The sequence below is a fragment of the Chelonia mydas genome, chromosome 26 (genome assembly GCF_015237465.2).
Source record: "Chelonia mydas isolate rCheMyd1 chromosome 26, rCheMyd1.pri.v2, whole genome shotgun sequence".
Lineage (NCBI taxonomy): Eukaryota > Metazoa > Chordata > Testudines > Cheloniidae > Chelonia > Chelonia mydas.
Genome location: NC_057859.1, coordinates 10179345 through 10199391, shown reverse-complemented (window position 1 = coordinate 10199391; position 20047 = coordinate 10179345). Strand labels below are relative to the sequence as shown.

General features: G+C 40.4%; 1 protein-coding gene across 8 annotated transcripts in view; it reads left to right on the top strand.

Annotated features, from left to right (window-relative positions):
• SLC23A2 (solute carrier family 23 member 2) overlaps positions 1-20047 on the top strand; it is a 128867-nt gene that overhangs the window by 47664 nt on the left and 61156 nt on the right. For 7 of the 8 annotated variants that reach the window (XM_037886498.2, XM_037886496.2, XM_043536163.1 and 4 more), the window contains one exon: positions 10422-10682. The exons of the other annotated variant lie outside the window; for it this stretch is intronic. In XM_037886498.2, the coding sequence (XP_037742426.1) occupies positions 10578-10682 (105 nt within the window). In that variant the 5' untranslated portion in view covers positions 10422-10577. The remainder of the gene's footprint in view (positions 1-10421; positions 10683-20047) is intronic. 8 annotated transcript variants of the gene reach the window in all.

Here is a 20047-nt window from a genome sequence, read left to right as displayed (position 1 = left end):
TACGTCTTTAACTTGCTGGCAAGAATACTGTGGGAGACCATATCAAAAGCTTTGCTAAAGTCAAACTATATCACGTCTAACGCTTTCCCCATATCCACAGAGCCAGTTAGTTCATCATAGAAGGCAATCAGGTTGGTCAGGCATGACTTGCCCTTGGTGAATCCATGTTGACTGTTCCTGATCACCTTCCTCTCCAAGTGCTTCAAAATGGATTCCTTGAGGACCTGCTCCATTTTTCTTCCAAGGACAGGGGTGAGACAGACAAGTCTGTAGTTCGCCAGTTTCTCCTTCTTCCCCCTTTTTTTTTCTAGAGATGGGCACTAGATTTGCCTTTTTCCAGTCATCTGGGACCTCCCCCGATCACCATGAGTTTTCAAAGATAATGGCCAATGGCTCTGCAATCACATCAGCCAACTCTCTCGGCACCCTTGGATGCATTGCGTCCGGCCCCATGGACTCATGCATGTCCAGCTTTTCTAAATAGTCCTTAACCTGTTCTTTCACTACTGAGGGCTGCTCACCTTCTCCCCATAAGGTGCTGTCCAGTGCAGCAGTCTGGGAGCTGACCTTGTCTGTGAAGACTGAGGCAAAAAAGAGCATTGAGTGAGTACATTAGCTTTTTTCACATCATCTGTCACTAGGTTGCCTCCCCCATTCAGTAAGGGTCCTCCTACACTTTCCCTGACCACCTTCTTGTTGCGAACATACCTGTAGAAACCCTTCTTGTTACCCTTCATATCCCTTGCTAGCTGCAACTCCAATTGTGCTTTGGCCTTCCTGATTGCATCCCTGCATGCTCGAGCAATGTGTTTATATTCCTCCCTAGTCATCTGTCCAGGTTTCCACTTCTTGTAAGCTTCCTGTTTGTGTTGAAGCTCACAGAAGATTTCACTCTTAAGCCAAGCTGGTCGCCTGCCATATTTGCTATTCTTTGTGCACATTGGGATGGTTTGTTCCTGCGCCCTCAATAAGGCTTCTTTAAAATACAGCCAGCTCTCCTCGACTCCTTTCCCCCTCATATTAGCCTCCCAGGGGATCCTGCCCATCAGCTCCCTGAGGGAGTCAAAGTCTGCTTTTCTGAAGTCCAGGGCCCATATTCTGCTGCTCTCCTTTCTTGCTTCCTGGTGATATTCTGAACAAGAAGAGCTGTCAGCCATGCTTGTAGCTGCTTCCGTTGCGTCACACCAGCTTTGTCTACGCTAGCACTCTCCTGCTGACGTAGCTACCGCCATTTGTTGGGGGTGGTTTAATTATGCTGGCAGGAGACCTCTCTGCTGCTGGCATAGAGCAGCTATACAGGAGAGCTTAGTGCGGCAATGGTACAGCTGTGCAACTGTAAGAGCCGTAGCATAGACATAGCCATTGACTCCGCAGAAATTCTTAGCTTCAGATGGATGGGATGTTCCTGGAATCGTAATTCTATAGATTATTTTGTATGACAGTCGAAATACCGTACCACTTGAAAATACTATGTTCTCTTTTGAAGACTAGTTCTAAAGCACCCTCATCTCAAAACCCAGGTAAGAAACTAACTCAGTACCCAAGAGTCACCTAAATGTCCTTTTGAATCTATTTTTAAAAGGCCAAATTTTTTATTAGTTTTTTGGGGTACTTGCCAAGCTCTTTATCCACTTCTCTGTACAGTCCCAACATTTCTATTGAGCGAAGACACTTATTTCATAAAGGATTTTTAGCGATGATACTCAAAAGTATTGCATCAGGGATTTGAAACATACTTGGCTTGTAAGCATCTGAATGCTGCTGTTTGTTGCGTGCTAAGCCTTTTTTCCGAGGTATTGCAGACCCTTGTTACGTTTTAGTCCCTGTCATGGAAAACTTGTTGTAAAGGACTTGTGTACAGTAAAAGGAAAACAAATTGTAAGCTGCCTTTTAACTGAAGGAGGCTCCGGTTTGGGATGCCCTGTGGAAAATCTGTTCTCCCAGACTGAACTAGAAAAATAGTTTAAAAAATAAAATAAGTACAGTGTTTAAGGACCTGATCTTGCAAGCGTGGATCCTCACACCATGCAGAGCAAAGCTGTCCCCCCTTCATGTGGGCTCAGGGTTTTGCCCACCTGGAACAGTTTGCAGAATAGGGACCTAAACTGTTAATTTACAAATTTATAAGGCTCCTATCTAAGCACCAATTTTAAGATTAATTACTTGGGCAAATCCTGTGAGCCAATCAGAGTTAAGGGGAATTGGCATCTTGTAGGATTGTTCCCCTAATCAGTATTTTGCTCAAGTTATATATATTAATTTCAGTATATATTGGGCTTTATTAACCTTGAGTTATGTCAGCTAGACAGGTTTTGGGGAGCCACCATATAATTATTGTGACACTTGTCAGCATAACTGCAAGGATAATCCTTCAACTAGAAGTTAGGTTTCTTTGAGCTTTGTAGCAGTGATTTGTTTTTTTCAGTCTTTCATAACTTGGTCATGAACTTTATGTTGGGATTAAATTTTTACCCTCCAGCAGAGAAATACTTCATTTTAAAAACCAGAATGTTGCAGGCTAGATTAGGCTGATAGATAACACAACTTTATTATTTATGGTAGTGCCTAAAGGCCTCAATCACACGTGACAGCCCCATTTTGTTAGTCACTCTACCAAGAAAATGAGTTTCTGCCCTAAACAGTTTATAATCTAAATATAAAAAACTAGTTTCTTGCTTTTTAATACATGAACATAAACTGCAGCTTTGTTTAATTAGGAAAAACTAATGTTCATGCTGAATAGTTAAAAGTATGTCCATTTTATGGACTTGATACAATTGTGCCCAGAGTCTGATTTCTGTGGGACTTGAAATATTAATTATTATGACAGCATATGTCAGAATGTCTGTAAAAGAGCAGTTGTGTTGTAAAAAGAAAAGGAGTACTTGTGGCACCTTAGAGATAAACAAATTTATTTGAGCATAAGCTTTCGTGAGCTACAGCTCACTTCATCGGATGCAGTTGTGTTGTGTTCATGTGTATTAAGACAAATATACAAAAGGTGACTCACATTTAATCAGTCGAAGATCCACTAGGATCTTGATATCGTGGAAATGTCTCCTTAAAAATCTGTACCTCAGCTAGAGAAAATGGAACACTGAAATTTGTCATTACTGACTTGACAATTGACCAAAGCCAGTAACAATCAGGATAAAGCTACCATTCCGTAATTAATTGGGAATTGCCTTGCTTTTGTCTTTAATGGGTTATCTGGCAAGTGACAGCTATACCCCGTAAGTGAACTTGATTAATTAGAGCCTCAACAACATTCCATAATTACCTGTTTCAGTAGTTAAGGATGTTGAAAACCAGTCTTGTTTCTCTAATCAGGTCAATTCAGTGTTGGTTGAAGGCAGAATTTCTTTTACAATGTCGGGGTGTGGGGGTGTCCCACTATCTTGTGTGGCATGAGTCTGCCTTGATACTCTCTGGCAGCCATAGTCTTGAGTCCTCCCCTCCTTCTCACCTCTTTAAATGTAAATGTCTGCTGGCAGCCAAATTGTATGGGATCCTGTTCTTCTGAATGCAATCTCCTCCCTCGCTCCCTCTTTAATATGCCTTCACAAAGGATCTGCTGCAGAACAATGTAGACTACTTGGCTTAGGTGCAGTTCTTTTCGAGATGATAAAGTAAATCCAGTGATTTGGTTACAGGCCTAAAGTTTTCATGGCTTTCTGCCTGGTACAGCAGGACTTGAAAGCTGTCCTTAATTGCAGTCTGTTGGTTTCAATGCTGCAGTATTGCTAAAATTGTATATTGGCAAGCTAAAGAAGGATGACCTCGAATATTAATCTTTTCCACTTTCCAGTCAGTTTCCAAACAATATTGTGTGTCTTATCAGTACATATACTGAAAAGTTAAGAGTCAGTTTTCCAGGCCACAACTCTGTCTCAAGCCCCTATGGAAATGAAATATTTTCAAACTCAAACCTGAGGTTAGAGATGTCTACATCACAGGGTCCCTAAATATAGTATGTCTTGATTTTCTGAGGTGCTAAGCACTCTCAACCACCATTGAAGCCAATGGAAGTTCCAGAGGCTTGGTACCTCTGAAAATCAGACAACTGTTATATAGATGTTCTGGGCTTATTTTACATTGCAGCAAAGCTAAGTGTTGCTAAATGTTGTTGATCTTAGTTCAAATATTTGCTAGTAGAGCAGGCACAACCTGTATCAACTTGTGGAAGAGGCCAGTTAGTGACGTACATCAACATTAGGGCTAAATTAAAGAAAAAAATAAATTTCTTTAGCCTATAATTAAGATGATTCACTCCTCTCTGAATGTGTCATCTTACAGGATTCTGGGCTTCTTAGCGTGAGATTGATGGAACTCACTTAGCTCTTGAGGTTTCTTTGGCCTTTAAGGGCAGCTGTCTCCCACTCCACCTCCTTTCTTAGGGCATGTGGCACATCCCATAAGAGCTTTGCAGCCCACCTCTCCCTTCCTTTTCCCTCCCCCGACCCCAGGAACAAAAACACATTGCTCAGTGCTCCAGCACAGGGCAGTACCTTAGGGCTAGTCTGCACTAGAAGTGCTACAGGTGTGGATTGTTCACACCCCTGAGTGACATAAATTATACCGAAGTAAGTGGTGGTGTATACAAGCAGTTAGTGTCCCACCGTAAGGCTGGGCACCTTAAGGGTTACCACAGTGGCTGTATTCTAGTACCGTAGATCACTCTCCCTCTTCACTCGTAGGTGTGGCAGGGGACGTTCAATTTGTACTTTGAGTCCTCTGTTGCCCCACCCAAACAAACCAAATGTAAATCATAGTCAAAAAGGAAAACTCCTAGAGGCCAAGAATGTCCACTTGACATGAAATGGAATCCACCTACTTCTTAGAGAAGCGGGATACTACTTGTTCGCAACATCAGAAATGTAAATTACTAGGGACCTAGACGTTAGTCAGCCTCTGTCAAGTTTTACAGTACTTGTGGGGAATCAAACAACATTAAAATGTAGTAATTTTCCATAGCCTCTTGCCGTGATCCTTCTGGGTAGCTTGTTCTGGTTGTTCAGCAGAATTGTAAAACTTTTCAAATCCCACAAAGATCTGCATCTGACCCCTCTCTTTATTGTCTTGTAAATTTTGCTGTCCGAATTTAATTATTACATAAATACCATAAAGCTTCTTCTTGTGTCAAAGTTCTGAAAAAATTCCATCAGGAATGTCTTCAGATTTTTACCGGGGCGATAGAGGATTGTCAAACCAGAATTTTAGGCTTGAAGTCAGCATTTCAGTGATGAGATGAATTTAGGATTTCAAAATCCTACAGGATTGAAAGTGCTCTTAGTGTTCAAATCAAGCAGTTTAAACAAGGCTGTGGGCCTGGGGTTCCTAGCTAGGCATCTGCCAAATGGATTAATGTTTAAGTATGATTTCGGAAAAGACGGGAACAGATCAAAAACACCCAAGCATTTACAATACATCCTGAATGCAGTGCAGTCTTCATTTCAGAATAAACTGCTCATTTTTGTGGTTTCTGTTGTTGCCAAGCCCTTGGTAGTTTTCAACTTGTGAAATCTAACAGCTTATTTATTGAGAGCTGGCATCTTAAGTTTTCAGTAGCTCGAAAGAAAGACATTGTAATTGCTGAAAGCAGCTTGCAGTCTAGAGGACAGAGATTACTTTTTTAATATCGGTGCTTTAATTAACACCGTACTTAAAAGGTGATGGTCCTTCTCTCCTCTCCATGTCTTTCCTAAAAGAAACTCTAATACTGTAATATGTGTTGTAGAAATGAATGTAAATATGTTTTTACTTATTTTTTTGTTCTCTGGTTCATAAGGCAGTTCTTTCAGTCAAGTGGGAAGAAGCGAGGATGACAATGAAGATCTTTCATCCATTTCAAGTAAACTCTTTCAGCCTCTGTAAGGGATAAACCGCAGACACGTGTCTTGGGTATAAAAGCCAATTTAAGCAGCCTAAAAGATTGAAAAAAGAAAAGGAGTACTTGTGGCACCTTAGAGACTAACCAATTTATTTGAGCATAAGCTTTCGTGAGCTACAGCTCACTTCATCGGATGCAACAGTAAAAGACTGAAGTTTTTCACAACACCCCACAACTCTGAATCTGAGCAAATACTCTTCCAGCACAATTTTCTGTTTGTATGTTAATGACCTTTTCACTCTAAGGTTCCCATTTCCCAACTTTGTTTTTGCAGTTGAAATATTCACAAGAAGATAACTTAATGCTGTAATGACAAACTGGGAGAATGTTGGTATTTTAAAAAGAATACTATGTGTGGCTTACTTTGTTCATTTGGGTATTATCTGCCTGAATGCAGATAGTTAAATCTAAGGAGGTAAAAGAACCAAGGAAAGATAAAACCCAGAACCCAGGAAAAGTAAAACAAACCCAGTTTCAAAGGAGTGAAGATAATGGCTGGGCCATCAATTGGTGGGAGAATTAACCTTCCAGGCTCTATCTAAGGTAGGGTGCTTTATGCTTCCAAAGGCTGAACCTAAAGGGTATGTGTAGAAAATGAAAAGGAGTACTAGTGGCACTGCCTCAACTAACTTGGAATTGCTGACTCGGGCTTGGGGTGCTTAGGGCTTGGGCAGGAGCCTGAGCCCTGAGACCCTGCAAAGCGGGAGGATCTCAGAGCCTGGGCTTCAGCCCATCCGTAATGTCTACACTGCTGTTTTTAGCCCCGCAGGCAAAGCCCCATGGATCCTTATCAGCTGACTGAGACTTGGTGCTATGAGTTTTTTATCACAGCGCAGAGACACCCTATTAGATCAAAAGATCCTAACTGGTTAAAGGTTAACCCTGGCAGGAAGGGAGAGGGCAAGTGATCAGAGAGGCTGACCAGGATATGGCAGCACAAAAAACTCTCTGACTGACACAGGAGATATGTCTACCCAAGCTGCATCTATATATATACACACACAATATGACATACCCATGCTAGCACTGCTAAATAAAACAATATAGTGGAGATGTGGTGACATGGGCTTCAGTGTGGACAGTATAAGCCTGCCCAGAAATCTGGGCACGTATTAAGGCATTGCTTAAGCCAGCGCTGCTTCATCTACACTTCTATTTTTAGCAATGTTGCAGTGGGTAAAAGGACAGTATGGCCTTATAAATGCTTATGTTGCTTTAGTGATTAGAACTAGTCTAACTTTTCGGTCTGAAAAATCTTCCTATCAAAATGTGCTCCTTGAACCGTTGGCTACTTTCTTTTCTGGAGATGGTCAGTAGCCAATATAAATTGTGAGTTTGATTCGCCAGTCCTCATTTGCTCTTCAGTTGCCTATAATCTAACACTGAGCATATGGCTGCATATATTTGTTGACTAATAACTGGAAATAAAGGAAATTTAAAAACTCTGGAAATTTCCACTGCATGCACCCGAAGTGGGTATTCACCCACAAAAGCTTTTGGTCCAATACGTCTGTTAGTTTGTAAGGTGCCACAGGACTCTTTGCTGCTTTTAGAAATAAAGGGTGAAACCTATTTACATTACTATTAGGCAAGGGGGTTTGGGCATTCCTGCCGGTGCTCCCCACTCCCATTCTCCATCCATTGTATTTTAGTTCAAATAAATTACCAAAATAATTGAAACCAGAGTGATTATATCGCATTATTTTGACAAATAAAGTATGCAGAATGTTGCAGAATTTTAAAATATTGTGCGCCAAATTTTTATTTTTTGGTGCTGAATTTTTATTTTTTGGTGCTGAAACTTTAATGTTTTGGCACAGAATTCCCCCAGGAGTAACAGTTTAGACTGGTATAATTTATTACTCTTTCTCTTCCTGTACAGGAATAAACTATACTGGTCTTTAGTTAAAGTGGCACACTGTGCGTGTAGTCAAAAACTTAGTCACTCTCACTATTTTTCCTTGTAAGTAACTTTTTTGCACAAAGAACAGCAATCTCTATCCCGTTTTTGTTTTCCTTTTTGTTTCTTTTGTAATTGTGTGGGTTTAAAAAAAAAATATCCATAACCACACCATGTCTCTCTTTCTCATCTTTGCGTTCTCTTCTATTTTTGTGCCATCCAGACACGGTGAACATCTCCAGTAGGTTGTTCACTGACATTAACCACATTATTTTTGGAGCTGTCAACAGTGATAAAGGTATACAAATTAGAAGCAAACTAGTTACTCTCCATCTCTGGAAGGTCATATTTTTTGAGTGGAAATGTGTGCATCTGGTGGGGATTGAAACATTTAGTTTATAAAAGGGTGTTCCAAACACTCAGCACTTGGGCTGGCTCTCTTTTTTTGTTTTTTTAATTTAAAGTTCCAACTACAAGAACGAGTTGCCTGTATCCCCTTAACGTCTTGTTTTAATTTAATTTAATTACTGGCTCTTATTAGCTAAGCCTTTGAGTTAAGAAAACACTGTACTACTTTTGAGGCCATTTCACTTTTCTAGTAGGAGTGCTTCGCTTTCATTTCAATGCTCAAATAGCGCTTTTTTTATATCTGTGTTTATTTTTTGGCTGTCTAAATGTCAAATTATTTTTAAAACTAAATTGTTCGCCAACCAGAGTAACCAGAGTCGACTAGCAAATGGACAGTTCTTAAACTGGAACTAGCTCTTAAATATTGAGGTATTGTATAATTATTCCAGACACAGCCCCAGCTCTGCCATCTGCAGAAAGATCACACATCAAGTGTCATTATTACTGCAGTTGCATCAGACATTAAACTCCTGGCATTTTGCTAGACAACCTTTAGGAAAGAGAATAAACAGTCACTACTTGATTGGGATTAGTGATGTGGCTGTGTTGAGATTTGTTCCTCTTGACTTCTTTTTGAATATTCATTCACTGCCTTTCCACCTCAGGAATTTAGTTAAAAATGTCACTGACTGTAGACCACATTGCCAGTGTACCATAGGTTTTTCTTCTGTTTCAATTTTGTGGCTGCTTTCACAAAAATTTCCCTTGATAGTCCTTTTTTTTTTTTTTTTTTTGGTGGGGAGTATTTTTCTCATTCCTCTTTGTGATCTGTCATATTCTTTCTCTGTGGTTTAGTCTTTTTTCATTTTGCCTGTAACTGATTTTTATTTTCAGGTGTCTGATGATAGAATATCACCAAATACATTAAATAATGTCAAAACAGGGCTTATCTGGCCTGGGAACTTAGTGGTGATGTTCTGCATTGCCAGTTGGCGAATTGGGGTTGAATAGTCAGGCTGTGTTTTCACTCTTGGGGATGGCAGGTTTTGGATTGTTGCAGAGCTGGGATATTTATCTAAGTAGGGAACATGGGGGGGGGGTACATTGCAGTGGTCGGTTTGGCAAATTAAAAGCAGACGAATTACAGAAGATTTTTCTTTAAATGTCCCCATCCCAAAGGGAGTAAGGGAACAAATATGTTACACAGTGTTATGTAAAATGCATATTCAGTTCTATAGAGGCCCTAACACGATCACTTTTGCATCCTCGAACAGCTGTCTTCTCCAACAAACTTTTGAACTAAGTTTCTATAACCAGCAATGGGCTCTAATATCTTCTATCTTAGGTTAAAACGAAGTTTCTATAGCAGAGGAATGTGCTCAACATGAGGCTCAGTAAGCTAAATGTGTGTTTTTCCTATTTTAAAATGGCAGCATGGGGTTACCTTGAAAGATCAGGTTTACCTGTGGCTAGGTCCGTAGGATTTACTTCTTGAAGAAGCGTAACTGGCAGGAACGCATAATGGCTAATTGCATCATCATACTTCCACACCCTAAAGGATGGGATTTTTCTGGTTGCAGAAAGTTTTTTACAAATGGTCCTAATCCATCTAAATTAGTGGAATTAAAAAAAACCCTAAAAATACAAGTCTTCAGTACTTTGAAGGTGGTGAGAATAACTTTTTCAAGATACGAGGCACATCCCTCCCTCTCGGGAAATGACTGTTCAGCATGAGAGAATAATCAAAGAAACCCTTCCCAAGGGAAACCTCTCTCGCTTAAACACTCAAGATAAAGTAGATGGGTATTATAGTAAATTGCAGATGTGTGTCTATGTAGGCTAGTGTAACATGTAAAACATCGTTCACATTGGGATTTCAGACAGTAATAGTGTATAGAATGCTGCAAATGGTATTTGTAAGTCAATGACACTCCAGATTTTGGGGAAAGGGTGAGCAAACCAGTAAGTGGCCTTGATTTGTATCCAAAATTGGGAGAAATTAAAGATCTCTATTTTTTTTGGCAGAGCCTAAACTTTTAGCAGGCTGTATGTTGGAGAGCTAAAATTGGGGTTGCTTTCTTTCAGGTTTTTATGGGAAACGTGGATCATCGTAATGTTCCATATGGGATGTTCGATAAAGTGGTACTGCACTCACAACTGTTGTGGCTGTTACTGAATTTTATAAAACAATGACTCCTTTTTTTTTTTGGTTTCATAAAGTATTACAAATATGCTTCGTCATCGTGAAAAAAAATTTCATTAGTTTCACTTCTTTGTTTCTAGGTGCCATCGAAGCTAAAGGTACTTCCAGGACCTAATGCTTGAACTTGACTACTAGGTGCCGTTCTAACTTCCGGGGGTGCCCTGTTCTTCTCCACCTTCCCATCTCATAAAATTCAATTTAGCTACTGTGTGACGGTCCTCGGCATTCTGGAAACCATGGGGATTGGCAAGAACACTGCTTCTAAATCAGTGGAGACTGGAAGCTCAACAGAGGGCAAATATGAAGATGAATCTAAGCATCCTGCCTTCTTCACTCTACCTGTAAGTAAAATATTCAAGAATGTTCTTTCTTAAATAATATGTAAAACGTTTTTGTATTGTTCAGTTATCAGGGTTTATGTTGGCTTAAGCATAGTGTCCAGATACGCAGTTAAGCTTTTTTAGATATAGAAATTTTGAGGGGCATTGCATTATGAAGAGACTTTTACTAGATCAGTGAGCTAAATTCTTGAATCCTCAATGTCTATTGTGATATAGCTCTCTAACACGTCTTAAGATGTGTCTCTTGGTAAGTATACACCTACTCATCCTTTTTTGGGGAAGAATCTTGTCTTAAAATCGTCTGGCTAAATTGCGTCTATTGAGAGGAAATTCAGGCTGTAATTTGTCTGGAAATAGAATTTTATTGAAGTAGGGAAAGTAGTTCCATATTATGAATAGTTGCAATGAATATGTTTTGTTCAGAAAAACAAACACTAACAATGTGTGCAGTGATGGCATTGCTTAGATGAAAAGAAATTTTATTTTAACTGAGGTGAAAAGTAAATGACACTGAATTATTCCAGACAGTGCCATGGTTCATTTCATGCTGAAGGATTGTGCCATAGGTACAAAACCATTTTGAGGTAATTTATTTTAGTAGCTTTTCCGGAAGCGTAGTTATGCTAACTGCAACCCTGTTTAAATGTTTTTAATAGGTGAGTTTTAGCACCGAACCTCCATAACTGTGCTGTATCTGCTTAATGTCTACATCTTACAGACTTAACACAATTGTAGATACCACAGTTTTGCCACATTGTGGATGGGATCATAGTGGTTTTTGTTGGTGTTAGCTCTCTGTTGACTGTCTAGACCAGTGATTTTTCCAACTTTTTATATTGGTGACTTCTTTCACCCAGCAAGCCTCTGAAATTGCCCCAGCCCATATAAAATGAAGGGGTGGTGGTTAATGGGGGCTCAGGGCTGCCAGCCCCATGGATCTGATGGCTCATGACCCCCATGTAACCACCTTGTGACCCCGTAAGGGGTCATGACCCCCAGTTTGAGAACCCCTGGTCTGGAACGTCTTCATCAGTTCCTCAACTCCACTGGATGTCAGTGTTTTAAGATAATGAGCTTGAAATAAAGAAAGCTTTGCCACTTGACTAATGCTGCTGCATTAGCATTTGGTTCTCTTGCCCCATCAAGAGAACTGGGGTTTCCAGTAGAAACATGAGTGAATTTAAGGTGTCTTCCCCAATCAGATCTATAATTTTGCTCTTCTGCGTTTCACATTAAAAATATTTCTGGTTGCTTTTCCACAGATTTTTTCCTTTTCTAGTTATTTCTATTAAGAAATGACAGAAATGTGGTGGGTAAACTTTGAATTATTTATCTAATCTCCATACAGTTTATCAGATTTTTGGTTTCAGGAGAAAGGGAGAGAGATCTTATTGATATTATCCTCCAGGAGCTAATGTTTAGCCACTGTTTGCTCCTGATATAGCTGTCCACACGGTCATCAGTCTCACATCTCCAAAAATTCTGATTAGATTAACTCTACCGTGTCCTAGTATCTCTCCACAGTCAACAAAATAGAGAACCAGCATGCTGAGCTTGGTGTCGTTAAGAGTAGAAGGTTGATGCTTGGGTAGGACGTTCCTTCTAATTAGTCTTCATTTTGAATCCTGCAGTATTGGCCTGCTTTTGCAAATGTTTGACCTCTGAAATATTAGTGCTAGGGGCTATTTATTTATAAAGACATCGATTCTTGGGAGCAGCATGAACAGAGCTCTTTTGAGTCAGCTATCTGATGGTCCTAGTGACCTCTACAAAGATTGTGAGATGAAAGGTGCAAATATTATTTTCATGAAGATGCAGGTTAGACATGAATCCCTGTGTTTGTGGACCAACCAAATATTGTTTTCCTCCTGACCATTCCCATAGAGTGTGTGTGTGTGTGTGTGTGTGTGTGTGTGTAAATATATATGTGGGTGAGTGTATAATATATATAAAAAAATGTGTGTGGGGAAGCAGCCTATCAATGTTAACCTCACAAAGTATAAATTTGGGGTGAATAGGAGTGGGATGGGGGGAGGCGGAGTGAAAGAATATGCCCACCCCACCCTACCATGGGCTGTAGGTTTGCTCAGAGGGTTGAGAGAAAAATAAAAACACTGCAGCAGTAGGCTCCATTGATGCTTGTGTAACGCTGACGATCTGTCATTGGCTGGGATCAGTGGATGTATTGTTTCTTGACTTTAGCAAAGCTTTTGACACGGTCTCCCACAGTATTCTTGTCAGCAAGTTAAGAAAGTATGGGCTGGATGAATGCACTATAAGGTGGGTAGAAAGCTGGCTAGATTGTCGGGCTCAACGGGTAGTGATCAATGGCTCCATGTCTAGTTGGCAGCCGGTGTCAAGTGGAGTGCCCCAGGGGTCGGTCCTGGGGCCGGTTTTGTTCAATATCTTCATAAATGATCTGGAGGATGGTGTGGATTGCACTCTCAGCAAATTTGCGGATGATACTAAACTGGGAGGAGTGGTAGATACGCTGGAGGGCAGGGATAGGATACAGAAGGACCTAGACAAATTGGAGGTTTGGGCCAAAAGAAATCTGATGAGGTTCAATAAGGATAAGTGCAGAGTCCTACACTTAGGACGGAAGAATCCAATGCACCGCTACAGACTAGGGACCGAATGGCTAGGCAGCAGTTCTGCGGAAAAGGACCTAGGGGTGACAGTGGACGAGAAGCTGGATATGAGTCAACAGCGTGCCCTTGTTGCCAAGAAGGCCAATGGCATTTTGGGATGTATAAGTAGGGGCATAGCGAGCAGATCGAGGGACGTGATGGTTCCCCTCTATTCGACACTGGTGAGGCCTCATCTGGAGTACTGTGTCCAGTTTTGGGCCCCACACTACAAGAAGGATGTGGATAAATTGGAGAGAGTCCAGCGAAGGGCAACAAAAATGATTAGGGGTCTAGAGCACATGACTTATGAGGAGAGGCTGAGGGAGCTGGGATTGTTTAGTCTACAGAAGAGAAGAATGAGGGGGGATTTGATAGCTGCTTTCAACTACCTGAAAGGGGGTTCCAAAGAGGATGGCTCTAGACTGTTCTCAATGGTAGCAGATGACAGAACGAGGAGTAATGGTCTCAAGTTGCAATGGGGGAGGTTTAGATTGGATATTAGGAAAAACTTTTTCACTAAGAGGGTGGTGAAACACTGGAATGCCTTACCTAGGGAGGTGGTAGAATCTCCTTCCTTAGAGGTTTTTAAGGTCCGGCTTGACAAAGCCCTGGCTGGGATGATTTAACTGGGAATTGGTCCTGCTTCGAGCAGGGGGTTGGACTAGATGACCTTCTGGGGTCCCTTCCAACCCTGATATTCTATGATCAAACCTGGGATCCCTGAAGCTAAGTGTGTGTGAGCCTCTACTGCATGAGCCAAAAGCCGCATGCCTCTTAACCAAGGCTATAGCAGACGCGTCAATCTCTAAATGGTCTGCGTGCACTAGAGGGGGACAGAGCACCACACCATGCAGGATGGGTTACACTTGTTTGATTCTTTCATGACCCGGTTAAGTTTCTGCATCTCCCCCGCCTTTCCTTGTCCTCCCCTTGCTTTGGCCAAATTCTACTCCCACTGAAGTCATAACTCTCTCGCTTAATTGGTAACAGGACTGGGTCTTCCCTTAGCTGATTTCATAAATCAACTGATACAAGTTTACCTGGCCAAAGAGCTCCATCTGATTCACTTCAGTTTATTGTATACTATTTATATCAGTAGACAGTGCTATATAATTTCTCTCTTACTGGTTTGTTGTCTTCTCGCTTCTTTTTATGTGAGCTTCTTCAAAGAACATTTGTAGCAAAGTATAATGTCAGAAATCAGATTTGTTAAATATGTGCTTTGCACTTAATGGATTATAGTAGGAAAAAGTAATCAAATGTAACTGCAAATGGACAATTGAGGACTTTTCCTCACAGAGGTTTAGGAAGCAATAATTGGCATACTTTTTCAGAGTTCCTGAAGTAGAGACTTTGGGGATTTGATGTTGCGTGCAGCTTCCTCACTATTCAGCATGCACCTGTTCAAAGTAAATCACCCCTGCTAATATCACTGTTCTACTTCCAAACCTGGATATCCAAATATGATTTAGCAGCACTTACATCTCCACTAAACTTCGATCTAAGTGGTTATTTTATTGATTTGCCTTTTCTGAAGGGGAAAAACAAACCGAAGACAGTGAAGTGACACCTCCTAAAGGAATAAGCTTCTCAGAAGGATAAACCATCATCAGATAGGTGTGGCTCCTGACTTTTGTCTGGGTCCTGGGTTTTAAATATATTTGAAATCCAGTTATAATTTGAATAAATTCTGTAAGTAAGAATATGAAATCAAATTTAAACAAATCCATCCCCATGACAATTCAGAAAAAAAGAAAATTTAGCCTGAAGATGTAGGTGCCCAAAGAATGCTGTTAGAATTCTAACTGAAAATTTAATACCAATAAATTGATATGGAAGAGGCAGTAGCTAGTTACGCTCATGAACGCACTACAGATTAGCTTTGAACCTGGATATCTTTCTTATTGTAACCGTGTAATGACAGTCAGACACACGCACAACTCAAGCAGTTAAAAACAAAAAAAAAACCACCCTGCAAATATTTCAGTTAAAGTATATGCATATGTTTGGGATGAAAGGGGTCATGCTATGAGCATTAGAACATGTACACAGGAAGAAGAGAGGTATTCACAGATTACAAAGCCAGAAGGTGGGACCATTGTGATCATCTAGTCTGGCCTCCTGTATAACGCAGGCCAGGGAACTTGCACAAAATAATTCCTAGAGCAGATTTTTTAGAACATGCAGTCTTGATTTAAAAATGGTCAGTGATGGAGAATCTCCCGTTACTGTGGTAAATTGTTCCAGTGGTTAATTACTCTAATTTGCAGTCTGAATTTGTCCATCTTCAACTTTCAGCCATTGAATCATGTTATACTGTTCTCTACTAGATTGAAGAGCCCATTACTAAGTATTTGTTCCCCATGTCGGCTGTGTAATCAAGTCACTCCTTAATCTTCTCTTTGTTAAGCTAAATAGATTGCTCCTTGAGTCAATCACTATAAGGCATGATTTCTGATCCTTTAATCATTCTCATGGGTATTCTCTGTACGCTCTACAGTTCATCAACATCCTTCTTGAGCTGCAGGCACTGGAAGTGGACACTGTATTCCAGCAGTTGTCGCACCAGTGCCAAACAGTCACCGCAAGATTCAGTGCAAATAGGTTGGTTGGTGTAGGAAGTATATGAATGAACTAAGGCCGTAGTGATAAGAATGTTTTATCTTATCAAGGCTTGTCCATTTACCTTTCTGCTTTGAGAATCCTTTAAAATATCACTTCTGTTTCTCATGAGGAAGGGAGGAGCAGTGTCCAGGAACAGCTGTAGTTTGAATCTATGAAATGTTGAAAGGAGAATATTTGATACGTTACGTTTTGTTGGGCACAATTCTTTTCCCCTTCGGTAAAAGATCACTGTAGTAACCCAGTACTAGAAAAAAACTATTACTATGTAGCTCTTTGTTGTCCTGTTGCTTATTCACATATACATCGCTACTAAATTGTGATCACACATATGTCAGTACATCCAGCATTGTGAAACTCATTTAAAATAGGCCAAAAGTAAAATAAGTAGAGGGTAAGTGGTGGGAAAATAAGAGCCCTTTGAATATAAACTTGTGTACCATAAGTTCTCTTGTAAATACCACCATGTGGAAAACAGAAGATGGTCTGTGTTGTGTGTGCTTCAAACAAACAAACAGAAAAACCCCGTCAATGGTCCTGAGTTGTTTATCACTTGTTTTGTACAGTTTTTGTGAAATCCTGTCACAAGACTTGGTGGAAAAATCAGATTGCAACATACAGGCAGACAATTATGCCAACAAAAAGTATTCTTCATTTTAGAACCATAAAAGCATCCCTGTTTTGGGAGCACCACATGCTTTTGCTGTTGAAATACTCAGTTTGATTTTTTTTTCAGCTGCCATTAATGTTTGTAGTTGTGTGCTCATGCTTATTCTTCTTCAGAGTTCTTGTGTGGCTCGAAAGCTTCTCTCACAAAGAAATTGGTCCAATAAAAGATATCACCCACCTTGTCTCTCTAATATCGTGGGGCTGACAGCTACAACAATGATTTTGAGTGTCAGTGTGCTGGAGGAAGAAATTATCTGGGTTCCTAGGATCCTTCATTCTAAAAGCGCTGGTGTTTTAGCCAGAGCAGTCTTAGATTGAGGAAAGGAGACTTGTACATCACATTGTTAATGGTGAGTCTTGGAATAAAGGACTGCTTATAATTATTTATTAGCTTCCTGTCCAGAGCCATATACATACCTAAGTTAGATAGCCCCCAGTCAGGATTGTTGTGCTAAGTGCTGGGCAGTTGCCAAGGAAGGCATGCTTCCTGCTTTCAACAGCTTAGTCCTAAAAAAAGTAAAATACAAAGGAGGGGTGAAAATAGGGTGCAATCAAATATATGTACAATTTGTTTTTATTATTCTAAAATGCCATCTTCCTCCTGTGCCTGTCAACCCAGCCTTCCTTAATTGGGCGATTTTCATATGGGTATTTTACTGAGCTAGTTTTACTTTCGGGAGGACTACTGAAAATTTGAGGTGTCACGTAAATTTTGATGGGAGTAGCATTTCACTCTATCCTTTACGGATCCCTGATAAGTATCTTCCCCGTATGAACGTTGCAGGCAACGTCCTCCCAGCTGAAGAGTAGTGGATGAAGTTGCCTTTAATAAGGTGAGATGGTACTCCTTCATTAGCAGTATTGTTTAGCCTCTGCCAGTCCTCTTCAAATGTGCTGAATGCAATGCCTGCACAGTTCTTCTCACATTTGTTGTCCCATGGAACAACTGGAAACTGGCATTGGAAATTGAATCCTCATCTGTCTTCTACTGCAACGCACCAGCAGTACTCCATGAGCAGACTGACTGGTGGGTAGAAATTACACTGAAGTTTTAGGGCGAAATGTGTTTTGGTTCTGACTACGCTGTAGAAGCGACCAAATTTTGTGTACTTGGTTAGAGTATGACAGTCATCCTGCACCCCCAGCACTCTCCCCTCCCTCCCCGGCACCCAAAAATAAAACTGTTAGAATTTCCATGGGTTTTGCAGTGTAGACAGGCCTGAACTGGACTCAGGTATTGTGCTACTGTCCTGTAGAAGTACAAGCCTGTAGTGTGGCTCCAGATTACAGTTAAGTCCAGGCTACCCTACAAGACCATTCCATGTTCTGGGTTGCTGTAACTTGTTTGGCAACTTGGTTTCAATACGATGATCCCCTGATGAGACCTTAAGTTGGAGGAAGGAGGCTGTATTACTTGTCTTTTGTCAATCTCATGCCGTACTTTAAAAGTTTAAAACAAAATGTTTCACTTTGATGCATGGCTCAAAACTATGGCAGACACGGCACCCAGTCACTTCTAAATAAGTAACTCAGTGACAGAAAGGGAAAAGTGACTGTCTGTGTGGGACATTGTTTCTTTCGTGTGGTCCAATTTCATTTCTTGCTGGTGAACGGTTACATCTCAGTTGCCCTGTTAATAATAAAAGGATGTCTTTTCCTGATGGGCTTGTGTTGGAATTTGTTTTATTTTGTTAGTTTTTTTACAGCACCATAATATCTAATGGCTCAAATACGAGAGTGCAGTTCATAAGTAATTTGAATTGTGCAAAATACTACTGTGAAAAACTTCTCCTTGCTGCTATAACAGCTGCTTATGAATTTCCTACACGGAAATTGAATATGGGAGGATTTGGGGGGGCGGGGGAGGGCATTGTTTTTAAGGTTTTATTTTCGTGTGTGTGTGTGTGTCCGGGGTGGGGGAAGAGGGGTTTATTGGCTAGAAGTGGATGTCAGTGTTGAATGCCTGTCTTGTGGTGAAAAGGCTTTTTTGAAGAGGAAAGTTTTGCAGTATTTTTGAAAGGTCAGGTTCTGAAGTTGCCTAATCTTCTCTGGAAGCTAGCTGGATCCCCTCAGCTGAGAATGTTTTATCTCCAGATGATGTGCACTTTGTCCTGGGCTTTGTGAGCTTCATTGTCCCAGAGAAGCATAGCTGCCATGGTGGCTCATAGATCAAAATACTGTCTCTAATATACCTGGGATTTGATCAGTTAATACCGCTTAGCACCGAAGCTGTACACTATCATTGTAACCTGACTGGAAGCCAGCGAAGGAACGTGAGGATAGGCGTGACATACATGTTCACTGCAACCTAATTCAATGAGGTGGTGAAATCAGAGAACGTTTTGAAAAATGGTTAGATCAATAATGTATTGGGAAACGTGCACTGCTTAAAAGAATGCATATGGAAATTCATTCCGTTTTTTTACCATTTAAGATCTTCAGTGACTTGTGAGATGTTTTGACTGTTACCCAGAATGCGTGTTTTTTTCATCTTGAATGTGTGTGGGTTTGTGGAAGGACATAAAGGGAGAAGACTATAACTAATTGAAAGCAGGAAGAGGGATTTCCTTTTTGTTTCTTGATGGTTCTGAGCCTAATCCTGCAATCTTTACACAGGCAAGATTCTCATTATTTTTATTTGCCTTATACAATGTTCCTAAAATATGGAAGGGCCTGAAATGTATCAGCCTGTTGAAGTACTGCAAGCAAGAATGCAGACGTGGCCCGCTTCGTTGTTTACCATTTATAAATTTTTATAAGACACCTGCTCTCATTGACTTCCGTGGAGTTGTGTGTGTCTCTCTGTTTTGAGGACAGACACGAGGGTTGTGTTCTGTATATCTAAAAGAGTGTTCACCAGACCACAAATATCTGTTGCTGCAGTCTTTTAGTGGAAATGCTTTATTTTCAAGTGTGTACGCTTTTCTAAGATAAACTTCATATCTTAAAAATTAGGTCATTTCCAGGCCTGGGAAAGAATTCTTCTTTTTATTTATGTAAGTGTTCTATAAAAAATGATTCTAACCCAGAATTGGTACAGAAATGAGCTTCCAAATCATTGTTGGTAACAGTGTAGTTATCTGCCAGATAGCCTCTTAACTCTGTGTGAAAGCTCTTTTTCGTCATCCCTGATTGAATTATGCCTGCTATTTCTAGATAGAGGAAAGGTTAGATTTTTCAGTACTCAGTAATATTTGCTCATCCGTGGAAAATGTTAACGTGAACGTTAAGATCTCTGTGACTTCTAACCTAGTTAATTTTCAACTAAAACATCAAGTTCTAATAGTTCAAAGTAGCTATAAAATGGTATTGGATCACTTCTGTTTTACCAGTGCACAAGCTGTTGTTAATAATTTGCTGATGCAGTTTTTAGGTGAACAAGCAAACTGAATGTACTAGGTTATTGACATCTTGGTTGATTTTTTTTTGTTTTTGCCTTTGATC